Source organism: Stegostoma tigrinum, chromosome 33 (genome assembly GCF_030684315.1).
Source record: "Stegostoma tigrinum isolate sSteTig4 chromosome 33, sSteTig4.hap1, whole genome shotgun sequence".
NCBI lineage: Eukaryota > Metazoa > Chordata > Chondrichthyes > Orectolobiformes > Stegostomatidae > Stegostoma > Stegostoma tigrinum.
The window spans coordinates 32,220,053-32,233,875 of NC_081386.1; the positions used below are offsets into that span (position 1 = coordinate 32,220,053).

Sequence of the window (13,823 nt, forward strand, 5' to 3'; positions counted from 1 at the left end):
ATCAATTTATCTTCAGCAATTGGGTGGAGAGTCTGAAGGTAGTTTATTAAGTTATGCATCTGAAGGAAAGGTTAAAACAAAGGGTGTGTCTGAGGCTTTTGCTCAACTTCAATGGACTTCTCCTTCCTGATTACACCCTTGCTCTCATCTCCAACACTTAGCAGATCATGTTGTTTTAAACCCCTTTCCACCCCCTCTAGCAAATTCACCGACAGGCACCAGAGTCCTTTCATGTCAAATATCTCCAGTTGCAGCAATGTCACACACCATCGAAACCATTAATTAGACGTGCTAAACACTAATTTAACCCAATTAATTTCTATAGCGACTCGCATCAAAATACAACGTTGTCAGAGCCAATTGTGCAGTCACAGCTTGAAAGGAGGGTGAGCGGCAACTCTTTAATGAAGGCACCAGACTGGTGACCAGGTTTTCAGAAAATGGAACGGGATTCGAGGCAAAGCTCGAGCTGCCAAGCAATGTTTTTAACATTCGAATTCCCCCAACCCCGCTGCCCAAACCGAAACACTGCAGTTTCAGTCTCTGCAAATTGTTAGAGTTCAGCTAAATGTCAAAGATGGAATCGCAACCCTGCTATCTCACACAGTTTAATTTCATACAGTCAGTGACTAGCATAGAGGGAACTTCCTGTCTCTCTAACATTCTGCAGTGATCTCCTCCAGTCGCTACCAGCACTGGTGTCAGGATAACGGGTATACCTTTAAAAGACAGCGTGGCAATACACCTTTAAAAAAGGGACATGATCATGGCTCTCTATCAGAACGTGCGGCCCAAGGCTGCTTAAAGGAAAGAGGCTCTATCGTAACTCCAACCCTTTACTGAAAGCATGCTGCTCCATTGTAACCAAATTGCTTAATAGCTCAGCCACTGATGTGCCCGTGAATGATTTATTTGTATATGTTAGTGAGCTGCAATAAATGCCTTTTGGATCTTTCAATACCACATTATCTACACCTCCTCATATCACAAGGGATAACAAACACTGTCACATCCAAAATATTGGAATCTTTTCTTTATAGACAACCATCAATCCTCAATATCATTTGAATTTTACCTCCAGTGGGTCACTTTAACTGATGCTCATGTTATCCCTTTCAACATAAGGAACTAACTTATGGTGTCTCAGTGTTAGCACTGCTGCCTCACAGCACCAGGGATCCGGGTTTGATTCCAGCCTCGGGCTTCTGTCTGTGTGGAGTTTGTACATTGTCCCCGTGTCTCTGTCCTCCGGGTGCTCCGGTTTCCTCACACAGTCCCAAGATGTGCAGGTTAGGTGGATTGGCCATGCCAAATTGCCCGTAGTGTTCAGGGATGTGCAGCTGAGGTGGGTTGTACGGAGATGGGCCTGGAGGGGATGCACTGAGGTTTGGTGTGGACTTGTTGGGCCAAAGGGCCTGTTTCCACAGTGTAGGAATTCTAAATTCTAACTGGAAGTAACATGGTATTGAAACAGGCATTTAGGATAGCTCTCCTATCGACACAGATATCACATCGTCAGACAGATCTGCCTGGTCTCGAATTAGATTGAACAGTCATAGCAAAGTTGCCAGTACAGGTCTGATACTGCTGGTATGTTATACTCCAATTGGTTAGAGGTAATATAGAGTACGAGGCTTATACACCCTTAGGTCATACACTGCAATATGGTGTCAAAACTACGAGCATGTCTCTCAACTACATACTGAACACAAGACAAGTGCTACGACCTGCTATTCACCCAAGAAAAGGGACGTTCCCCAAAGTTATTGCAGTGTGTTGGGGCCACAATAGTGGCATTTATCACTTTGGTCTATAGTCAAAGTGTCCTCCTCATTTACGAAACAATGTCTTGGATTTTTATGTACTTGGGAGTTGGCAGCAACTTGAGAGGCTAATGCCCAAGCCTAGTTGTCCCTTGGAATTCGAGTCACTCTGTTCGAGGTTGTCTGGATACATTTTTCAGACCTGGCTGCTTTAAGCATCACTGTGAGAGTTCCCCAAAAGCCACAGGCTAGCAGAACTGCCTCTGATCTCTAACCCACTACTGAATGCATTTTGTTTATAAATGCCAATCTACAAAATACTGCCCAGTATTAGGCAAAGATTTGCACCAAATGTCTCAAAAGAAACTTTGTACAAATTAACCAGGTTTTGTCAAAACGTATTCACAAAAAAAAATCTGACTGATGTTGTGTACTGGACAGAGACAGCGAGGAGGAGAGTTGCAGGGGCAGCTGGAAGAACAGGGGGCTTTTTGTAACAAAGAAGCAGGAGTAGGCCATTCAGCCCATTGAAATGGCTGACTGGGGGCATACTTAATGCTTTAGTCCCCTACACTATCTCCACATTCCATTACATTTGCGGCCTTCAAAAATCTATCAACGTGTACTTTAAAATGGACCAAAAAACTGAGTTTCCACAGCCCTCTGGGGTACAGAATTCCAACAATCACAAGTGAATGAAAACAATTTCTCTTAGTCCTACTTGTGCCCTTTGGCTCTTAACACCACAAGCAGGGGAAACATCTCTCCATCTAACCTGTCCATTCCTTTAAGTAGGGACTTTCAATGATAGGGAGGTTTTTAATTGGACAATTAATGAATTTAGCAGTAGGTTTAAGTTTATGGTTGTGCAGACTTGCTGTGCCAACATTTACCTCTGGCAAACAGTTTTTGATTTTTGTTGATTCATTAAAGATCGTCTTTGTTAAGGATTATTAAAGCACCACCGTCCTTTCAAAAGGCCAACTGTATAGTTTACTCTTCAATACTGTCAAGTAATAATAAAGAGGGTGTACACACTGTCAGAGGCAGATTGGGAACTCCACGTACCCCGATGATCGAATTTAGTTCCGTCATAGTCACCTGCTTGGCACGTTCGACAGCTTGTGCAACTTGCTGCTGATGCTGTGAGATTGAGGGGGAAATCGGGGAGTAGGGTGGGAATGGGGGGGGGGGGGGGGGGGGGAAGGGGGCAGTGTGGAGAGAAGAAACACGTTCAAAAATGGCCCGAGAATTAACGTGCAGCTTCAAAAAAAAAAAAACTTTCTAACAGCTATGGGACAAACAAGGAGAAACCCCTTTTTCAAAATAAAAATGTTGACCAGCAGCAGGCACTGAACCGTCACTGTATGGCAAACGCTAATTCGATTCAGCTTAGACTGATCGGACACCCAGCATGAGATGGGCTAGGCTGATTCAGAACAGCCTAGCCCACCGTGCTGTACCGTGGCTCAGCAGTTAACGCTGCTGCCTCACAGCGCCAGGGACCCAGGTTCAATTCCACCCTCGGGCAACTGTCTGCATAGAGTTTGCACATTCTCCCTTTGTCTGCGTGGGCTTGCTCTGGGTGCTCCACTTTCGTCCCAAAGATTTGCAAGCTGGGTGGGTTAGCCATGAGAAATGCAGTGTTGTAGGGGTGGTAGGTCTGGGTGGGATGCTCTTGATGGACAGAATGGCCATTTCCTGCTCTGTAGGGCTGCTCATCTCAAATCCTGATCAAACAGAGATGTAAGAGAAATTTCTCTACTCCATCATGCCTAAAGATTGCATTGACAGATATGACTGGGGTTGATTTTACATGTTTACATCATACAGCTATCCTCCATTGACTGCACTTTCACTGGGAAACAATCCTGCTTTAACTGAGAGACTTTGTTGTAAATCGGTAAGTTTCACTCCCCTCCAGCCTCGTTGACTATTCATTTCACTACATCATCCAGTTTCCACTCCAATCCAGGGATATCAGGGAGTATCAATTATTGGAGACTCCATCCCCTCCAAACTACCACACACACACATACTCACACAGTACAGTACAGGGTCTTTCATCAACTTTAAGGTTGTAGCTACCAGTTCAGAATAGCCTGCGCCTGCCTACAGTCTGGGAAATGCAGACCATGTACCATTCAGGTTCTCTCAGCAATGCTGCCCATACTGCGGAGGTGGGAGCGGTTTGGGACGTTGGAAATCTCACATGGGACTGACTGCCCTCTGTGCTCATCTCCCAACACTGGAGTCGGAATGTGTTGAGGAATCAATAGGGACACCACCAAATCAGAAATGTACAAACCTCGGTCAGGAATCAGGTGGGAGTGGTCCAGAGAATAAAGGTCCTGAACTGCCAATCATGGAAGGTCAACCAAAGCCTCCATTTAAAACCCAGAAAAAAATAAGGCAACTTGGAATTAGTTACTCCGTGTGTAAATGTAGACCGAAACAGACTGACCTTCGTATGGCCAGGATATCAGTAGCGTGGGATATGGTATGCAAACGAAAGTGAGGCGTGATCCATCAGGATGGAAGGAGGTCAAAACTGACTCAAGGAACTGAATGATCCATTCCCATTGCTAAGTGGAGTGGGCATTGTAACAGTATAGGCAGATGGTGGAATGTGAATTCAATAACTATCTGGAATTAAGAGTCAAATGATGACCATGAATCCACTGTTGATTGTCAGAAGAACCCATCTGGTTCACTAATGTCCTTTAGGGAAGCAAACTACCATCCTTACCTGGTCTGGCCTGCATGGGACTCCAGACCCACAGTAATGTGGTTGACTCTTGACTGCCCTCTGGGCAATTAGGGATGGGCAATAAATGCTGCCTGGACAGTGCCGCCCACATCCCATGAATGAATAAAGAAAAAGTACGGATGGGCTGTTAAACTGGGTATGCCATCAGAACCAAGTCCAAGTCCAAGTCCTTGGCCAATCTGTCTGGAACAGCAGGGACTGGGATAAGAGAATGGCAGGAACCCTGGGTTGGATCGTTTCTCATTGACACACCAGAGGCATCCTCAGATTTCAACCGCAGCTCGTTCACAGCCAGGGTTTAGGTTTACTCGTGCCTTTACAGTTGGAACATTGGCTGAGAGAGGCCCACATCATTCCTCCAGTGAGACTACATTACTTAAGTGGGTTAAAAAAACATTACCCATTCAGACCACACGAGTCCTGGGACTTGGAATACTCCAGCTCAGAACAGTCTTTCACAGAGTAGGCAGCAATGGCAGAATAAGGTGGTCAGTACGGGAAATATTAAAGGGATGGTGTTTGAACAAAACAGGCAGGAAGGATTTCTCTCATGGGCCACTTGGAGAACGCAAACAGGTTACATTTCACCTTCTACACTCTCACACAAAGCATTAAACGGCTAGTAGCTAGAGGATCAAGCAGGACCACTTACCTCTTGTGATAGAAAGGGCATGATTTGTGCCAAGATCGTGTTTAGCCTTTTGGCAATTTCAGTCTGAGCAGGAGAGAAAATAAACAACAACAAAAAAACTTTGGTTAGTATTTGAAACAAATCTTTTTGCAGAAACACAGTGTCAGATAATGATGCAAAGCAAAAACGGAGGGAGGGAGAGATAACCCCATTAATGGGCTAATTATTATTTATTGTACCAATATCACAATACTATTGTATCCAACAAGAAATGGCCAAGCAGGTGCCAGTCTCCATGAGAAACTTGTGGCATAAAATTATGCCCCTTTTTTACAGCAGAGAGAGAGAAAGAGAGAGAGAGAGAGAGAGAGAGAGAGAGAGAGAGAGAGAGAGAGAGAGAGAGAGAGAGAGAGAGAGAGAAAACTGAGGGAGGTGATGTTAGTCAGTGAATCATTATTGGGAGAAGGGTGTCAGAATAAGAAGGGTCAGTTTTACACCCGTCTAGGAGTTAAAACTAGTTTTAAAATTCTTTTAAAACATTTCCGGAATCAATTAAGTGAGTTTGAAAGCTTAGACTCTAATTCTGAGCTAGAGACTTAAATCAGTCCCAGATGCCAGGTCATTGCCCACCTGGGGTTTAAAACTTCTGACAACTACCACATGGGACTTCAAAGTTTATCACAGAGTGTATCTTTCAGCATGTGTCTGACCATTTGGAGACAGGAAGATCGGAGGCACATTTTAATAATTGGATATCTATTAGATTAGATTAGATTAGATTAGATTATTAAGAAAAAAAGGTCCTGAAAGCTCAAGCTGGTATAGAGGACCCCCAACCTCGACCAATTCAAATGTGAACCGTACAGAGGATTAGTTCATCCCCTCTCTGATCCAATCTCAATTATACAAAATTGCAAGAAGTAGATCAAGAAAGTTGCAATACCGAGTTTTCGTAAAGAGCTGCTGCTCAAGCTGCAAACAGAAACTAGAGCTGACCATTCAAATACCTTCAGCCTTTGTTACATTTCAATAAGATCACGGATAACATTTAACCTCCAAGCTGCCTTCCCGCACACTCCTGTATGATTTCACCACCAGAGGGCTATGAATATTGGCAGCTCACCATCACACCAGGATCAATCCTTGGTAAAAATCCGGAATTGCCAATCGCCACCAGAAAAATCACGATAGATATTCTATCAGAGCCATAGGGAGATTCTGAGCCTGCATCCTTGACTGTGGCCCAATAGGCCATTGTTCCCATGGGAACAATCAGACACTGCAGATACAGTGTGAATCAATTCGCTTGGCATCTCTGCCTTGTTCACTCAAGACAAGTTTGTGAACCAATCCCCAATTGTAGGTGGATCCTGGCACTTCCTGGCCCAGGTGAGACAATCCTTCAGTAAGGATTCAAGATTGTTTTACTCAATTAGGACCTTTCAAAACAGGATTGTACTTTAGCCCAACCCTTTAACATGACACTAGAGAACACCCCAGGCGTAGCCCAATTGCTCTAAAATACCAGAGGTTTGCTCTTCTTGTTCCATTTGATTGAGCACACAACTCTCCATGCTGCCCAATCAAGCACACAGTCTGTCATCCAAACAAATTACAGGTTGTACCTTAAGCAGCTCTATTAACAATCTCCCTCATGGTCAGCCCTCACTTAGAAAACAAGGCCAAGAACAGAAATACTTCAACAAATCCAAAGCTCCTTTGCTTAGAAAACATTATTCCTGACCATGTGAAATGGTCACTGCTGAACACATTCTTTACACACCATAAATTTCACAAGTACTTGTGCAATGAAATGGAATGGTATCTGACTAAACAGTTCAAAAAGAATTATTCTTGTACATTGCAGCTCAGAGGCATCTACTAAAGTTTCATTAAGACAATCATCACAGTAGCTGTTCCCATTCCCTTGTCACTAAACCTTGTCACGTAATCTTTGGAGTTTAACAGCTGTCAAAATGGCATTGACTCCAAACTTCAGCATTCTGAGTTCCAGGGTCAAGCTCAGGAGTAGAGTAGACTTCTGTAATCAAAAACAGTTCGAACATACCATGTTGGGTGGTGGCGCGAGTGAAGTGCTTGCGTGCTGCATGAGTGTGCATATGACGGTAGCGGGCTGATGGTCAGATTGAGGTGGAGGAATACCTCGGTAGGACATGGGATGAGTTGAAGGCAACGAGGGGAGTAGATGGGGATAGTTAGGTGTACAATACGTTCAGAATGCAGTTCAAGAGCTGAGGGTAATAAAAAATCTGCAAGAATCGTGATTTGGTCTTCTTTCAGCTTCTGCTAGTAGCAGGAATTGATTTTATACCAGGATTGTATTACCAATGTAGAATTCAACATTTTCTTTGTGCTTTTGAGCTTCATCAATAAGTATTAAAATTTCACAGTATTTGCTCCACATGCAGCACCCATCCCCATGTAACGGGAACCTCCAGGCATTTTTGGAATTTGTGCACGTGGTGGTGTGTGGCAGCTAATACCAATTAACCTTGGCTGCCTGGTGGATTGGATCATTATTTGTCTGCTTTTGTACAGTGGAGTCTGGGTTTCAACAAACAAAAGCCATACAGTAAAACAGCAACAGGTTCCATTCATTTCAGACATGTAGGCCCTGTGCATTGTGATATATGCACTCATCTGAAACCACATTACATATCAGGGAAAAGAGACAACAAGGCGTAGAGCTAGATGAACACAGCAGGCAATGCAGCATCAGAGGAGCAGGTAAGCTTACGTTTCGGGTTTGGTCCCTTCTTCAGAAATGGAGGTGGGGAAGGAGATTCTGAAATAAATAGAGGGAGAGAGGTGGATGGAACATGGATAAAGGAGCAGATAGGTGGACAGAAGATGGACGGGTCAAGGAGGTGGGGATGGAGCCGGTAAAGGTGAGTGTAGGTGGGAGTTAGGGTGGTGGTTGGCCAGTCAGGGGAAGACAAAATGATCAAGGAAGCGGGGATGAGGCTGGGAGGTAGGAGGAGATAGGACGGACAGGTTAGGGAGGTAGGGACAAGCTGGGCTGGTTTTGGGATGCGTTTGGGGGCGGGGAGATTTTGAAGCTTGTGAAGTCCACGTTGATACCATATATATGGTCACAGAAATTTGAGGGTGCATACACGAATGGTCGGCACAACATCGTGGGCTGAAGGGCCTGTTCTGTGCTGTACTGTTCTATGTTCTATGTTCTATACCAACATACAAGATGTAAACATATCAGTTCACAAGACCGGCTCCATGCGAAAAGGGCGGTGATGGAGGAGAGAGACATAACAGACAGAAAGAAAAATAAACACAAGCTAGAGATGAAGGAAGAGGATGTCGGAGGCCGAGCAAGGAGTCCACCTTTAGACCAAAACTGTCGTAGTCCTTAGGTCATTGATAGATTTAACACTGAACTCCCTAACCATCTCCATGTAGGCTCTTCAGTAAACCTCCACCAGGACGTCACCCAGAATGAATCTTAAAGTAGGCCGAGTGCAGATTACGACCAAAGCTGTACTCAAAGAACAGCTGACCAACTATTCAATGAGCTTCACCTTCCCATGCCCCATTTTGAGAAGCTCCCTCAGCACCATGTCTCAGTGTAGCCCACAGCGAACAGAACAGATGCTCTCAAACTGGTCGGAGCTTCTCAGCTGTTTAGTTTTAATAAAGTGGCTGACAGTTGGCCAGAGACAGTCAAGTGAACCTGAGAAGCTTTATGACACCTCAGTCAGACTCCCTCAGTACAACAAAGTTGCAGCAAATGAACATCAAATGCTAGAACATTCCATTGCTTCCCATTTGTCTTTGTTATTTTCTATTGCTTCAGGAAGAGGACTAAGTTTGGGATTTTGGTAAAATCCAGGAGCACTACGGAGCAGGACAGCGATCGCCACCAATGACACACAGTCTCCCAAGTTTAATTCAGGGTCTGCTGATTCCACTAGGCCAAGCATTCAGGTCTCAGTCCAGTGTGAAGCAGAATCCAGGCTGACCCTCCCAGGGCAGAGGGGGTTCTGCATCGTCAGAGATGCATTGGAAAACAGTGGTCCTAGCTGCCCGCATCAAAAGAAAATCCAAAGGACTGTGTGAAAGAGCACCGCGAAGTTCTCCACGCTTGGTCACATTTCCTTGGTCACACAATGAACACCCGGCTGCAATGCCATGAGATAGGATCTCTACCCATCCTCAAAACAAACATTAACTGCACCAGCTTTAAAAGCAATGCCTGTTTCTTATAAAGAAACATAAAGGAACATGCAAGACACAAACTTGCATGTGTAACCCCTTAAACTAACTCATGTGACTTAGGGTAATCTTTATAATATTTCACCAATGTGAATCTCCCTGCCTTCACTCCACTCTATACCCTCGGACTGTAAAATGCTCCATAAATTCAGCGCTGTTTTTCCCAAATTCTCACTCTTCCTTAAAAAGCCACCTACATCTCCCAGCTCTTGACCATTGCTCCTCCAAACATGTGCCTTCACAGGCACCCAATGCAATGTGGGAGGGCTGTAATTAGTCCAGAAATAAGAGGTGGAGCAGGCCATTTAGTCCCTCAAACCTACACCCAGTCAATGCAATGGAGAGAGTGATCTTCTCCCTCAACAACACTCCCCACCCCCACCAAATCCCTTGAGTCACTTCAGTGTAAAAACAAAACCAATGCCAAACATACTCAAACAACCCAAGAGAGCCGCTTGTGGTAGGGAAGGTCAAAATTGCTCAAATTTGATGGATGGAATTTAATTGTAGAATCTCTAGTGTGGATGCAGGCCATTCATCCCATCAAATCACATTGCCCTTCTGAGGAGCAACACACTCACCCCCACACAGCCTACCTTATCCCTTTCACCCTCCACATCTCATGGCTAATCCACCGAGACTGCACTCTTCAGATTGTGGGTCGAAACCCACACAGACACAGGGAGAACGAGCAAACTCCACACAGGCAGTTGCCAGAGGCTGGAATCAAACCTGGGTCCCTCATGTTCTGACGCAGCAGTGCTAACCACTGAGCCGTGTCACCACAACATCTCATTCTAATCCCAAACATCCAACACCTTCTCTCTACCATCACAGTCATACAATTGTCTTATACTGTCGGACTCTGAAAATTTCATTGTTTAGTAGTACAGAACTTAAAAACTATTAAAAAAGTGACAAAGTTGACGCTTTTACCATATGCACTCAAATTAAGGCCAGGAGGCAAGGAACTAGAAGCTAATGTATACATCAGGAAGAGAGGTTGCACCATGGAGATGTAACAGGCACCAGTGAAGAGCCTGACCTAAAGCTAACAGTCTGGGATCAGAGTTGAAACAGCTCAGACTGGCAGTTGTGTGTCCTGGCTTCATTCATCTCCATGCTATCTGATTGGCAACCTTTCCCCATGTTATATAAGTCACTGTTCCCTTTCTCACATCAGTCCTGCTAAGGACATAATGAAAAATCTGCTTAAGACAAAAGTCAATGTCTAAGAATAACATACAATATGTTTCTTAAAAAATCGTTAAAAATTGCATTCATGTAGACCCTTTGCTGCTGAATGACTGTTGCCTGTTGGAATACCAAACAATGCTCAGTAATATAAAAAACTCAAGCACCAAATGATTTGCAGAGGTCTGGAATACACTGGTTCAAAAGGACAACCAAAACAAATTCAAAGGTAACTCTGAAGGTAGACTCACAGGCTCAGATTCAACAAGACTGGATCCCTAATGACATCTGAGCCACTTTCCTCTTCTCTACCAATGCTAATCCAACCTGGTTGAGCATATGATCCACTTATGGTTTCAGATTTCCAAAACTAGAGTACTTATTTTCCTTCTTGCTTCTAATTTAGATGCATTTAATAAAGAAAATTCATTTGGATGCTCAATAATGCATCACTGAACAGCCCAAACAGAAAGGATTTAAAAATGACACAGAATGGAGGCAGAACATGTGTAAATTCATGACAACAAAATGTGAGGCTGGATGAACACAGCAGGCCAAGCAGCATCTCAGGAGCACAAAAGCTGACGCTTCAGAGAGGAGGGTCTAGACCCGAAACGTCAGCTATTGTTGTCAGTTCTGAACAGTTTACCTCTAGGTTTTAAGATTGTGTCCCCATTTTCTACATTTCCCCCAATCCCAACAGCAGTGGGGTGCAGTTTCCCTATATCCATCCAGATTTCTTAAACATCATCTCGATTAGATAACCCATTAAGCCTTCTATACTCAATAGTATCTAGTCATGGTCAGAAGTTTAACTCTATGTCCTGATATTATTCTGGGAATCTATGATCTACTTGCTATCGTGCTCCTTCGTGTCATTTCACACTGAGATTATGTACTGTGGATATTACCATCCCAGCTGAGGGTAATGCTGGATAAGTCAGATTCTAGAGTGGAAACAGACTTGACAAATGAAAAACCTTTTCTCCTTCGTCGTTTGGTTATCATGGAAATCAGTCACTGAGTATGTTCACAAGAGGCTGCCAATACACTTCTAGCAAAAAAAAACAAAATGTTTATTCCACAAAAAGCAAAAACTCTGAGACAATTTTGAAAAAACTTTTAAGAGCAAAAATAAAGCTTCGATGGTTTACTGACACTGAGCCCCACTGAAGTTTCTCTCCTATCTTCACTCTGGTTTTTTTACTCAACCAAGGTCATAAGCATTTTCTGTTGGCAAATTTCTGTGGATTCACAAGATGAGGCACAGGTAACTCGCTGACTCATCTCATTGAGCCTTGGCAAGAAGTGAATATTCCTCTCCCCCCCCCCACCCCACCAGTTACTTCAACTAGAGTCATACAGTTATACAGCATGCAAACAGACTCTTCAGTCTAATTCGTCCATGCCAATCAGGCATACCGATCTGACCTGATCCGATTTGCTAGTTTGGAAGCTGCTAAACAGCACAGCTAATAGGATGGATCTTGTCCAACAGGACTGCACTTGCTGTTGTAAATTGTCCAACTTGGCAGAGTGTTGAAGAATTACCTCACTAGTAGCTTTGTCTACTCATTTAGCTCAAAATCATGGAATTTACTTGGAAAGGTTATTCAGACTCACTATGAAAAGAAAAATGTTTCTGACCCTTCAATACCCATTCACCTCTGCTTTAAAGCCAAGTTTCCAAATAATTACACCGTAAACCTTTGCCGCAATATTTACTGATGCACTCTGGGAATGTTGTCACTTTTACATTGTGTACACTCCCAACATATCAAGTGATGGGGCGAAGTCTTTCTGTTGATCAATCTGCAAGTTAAGAGCCCTACAGTTCCCAATTAAAGAGGTGTTTTTAAAGTTGAAAATAATATATATTGTCTTTGAATTATTTTTCTCCCTGGTGTACCTTGGTGGGCATTCCCAAAGGCGACCAGCCACTTTCAGACAGATGGATGGTTGACAAGCCTCTCCCGTTCACAGGCCTCAGTTTTCCCAGTGGTTTAAAATTCAAGACCCCACCACCCCAGCCCCAAAACAAAATCCACGGTACAACATTCAACAATGTAACATATCTTGTCTGTACAGGGACAGAGGCTACACAAAGAGGGAACGTCACTGTGCCACACTGATGGACCAACAGCATGCCCCACCTGGTAGAACTAGGAAACAAGCCAAGCCAAGTCCACAGCATGAACCTGAAATGGGATCCCTACACTCAGACCATCCACTCTTGCAGTTACATGGTATCTTGCATAATGTCAGGTGTGGCAAAGTGTTTCACAGCTGACCCAAATGCATTCACTATTGTACCTGTCAGAGCGCACAGAACCCAGCAGCCAATTTGATCAAAGCGAGATACTGTCAAAACAAGCTCATTCCCCTTCTGCACAACACCTCCACTGGTCAGTAATAAAATGTCAAGTCGAAAATTCAGGAGAAAGTTCTGCTCTTCCGAGAGCAGCGGGAATGGGGAAGTACAAGGGTGTAGTCGAGCTGAAAAAGGAACTGCTGGCATAACACTGTTTCCTACAGCAAGCAAAGACTCCGGTCAGTCACCTCCTTCCCCCCCCCCCCCCCAGCTCTGTTCAGGGCGTCAGCAGACCATGAGCCCTCTTTGTAGCAGGAGCCAAAATCCAACAACAAACAAACAAAAAAAAACCAGCAGCATCTGCAGACCGATGAAAACTACACAGGTAGGAATGCCTTCACATCGCCCTGAGTGGGATGGAACAAAAAATTAACAATTATTAGCCTGTTAAAAAGGTAGGTCTTAGTCAGTTACAGCTAATCCCTATTCAGCAGAGTCCAGCTACTTTCAATTGGCCAGACATCTGTCTTTAACACTTCTGTGTGGTGTATCAGAAACTTGAAACCTTTGTTTACATCTTAAAAACTGTCAGGCTGCATTTTGTTTATCCAGAAACAGAAGGACAGCGGTCTCTCTCTCTTCCCCACCAACAAACCCCCCCACCCCACCACAACTCTTCCCTTCTTTTTATTGTGGAAAAGGGTATTCTACTCAACAGGTTAAAAATCAAAAAAAGGAACCTCATAAATGATGTGATTGCAAGCATATGTACACAAGATGAAAAAAAATCAAATAAAAAAATGAGAAGAATGATACCTTGCCAGGCAGAATGAGTCTGCAGCACAGATGCAAATACTATTTCAGAGTCATCAAATTCTGCAGCATCTGTTCAAGCCAGCCTTG

At 43.9% G+C, this 13,823-nt stretch overlaps 1 protein-coding gene across 12 annotated transcripts in view; it reads right to left on the reverse strand.

Annotated features, from left to right (window-relative positions):
• tle3a (TLE family member 3, transcriptional corepressor a) overlaps positions 1 to 13,823 on the reverse strand; it is an 84,043-nt gene that overhangs the window by 51,592 nt on the left and 18,628 nt on the right. For 6 of the 12 annotated variants that reach the window (XM_059639321.1, XM_048562733.2, XM_048562728.2 and 3 more), the window contains exons 5-6: positions 5,186 to 5,248; positions 2,802 to 2,906 (exon numbers count right to left, since the gene is read on the reverse strand). In XM_059639321.1, coding sequence (XP_059495304.1) covers positions 2,802 to 2,906; positions 5,186 to 5,248 — 168 coding nt within the window. The remainder of the gene's footprint in view (positions 1 to 2,801; positions 2,907 to 5,185; positions 5,249 to 13,823) is intronic. The other 6 variants (XM_048562732.2, XM_048562731.2, XM_048562730.2 and 3 more) reach the window with 2 other exon arrangements.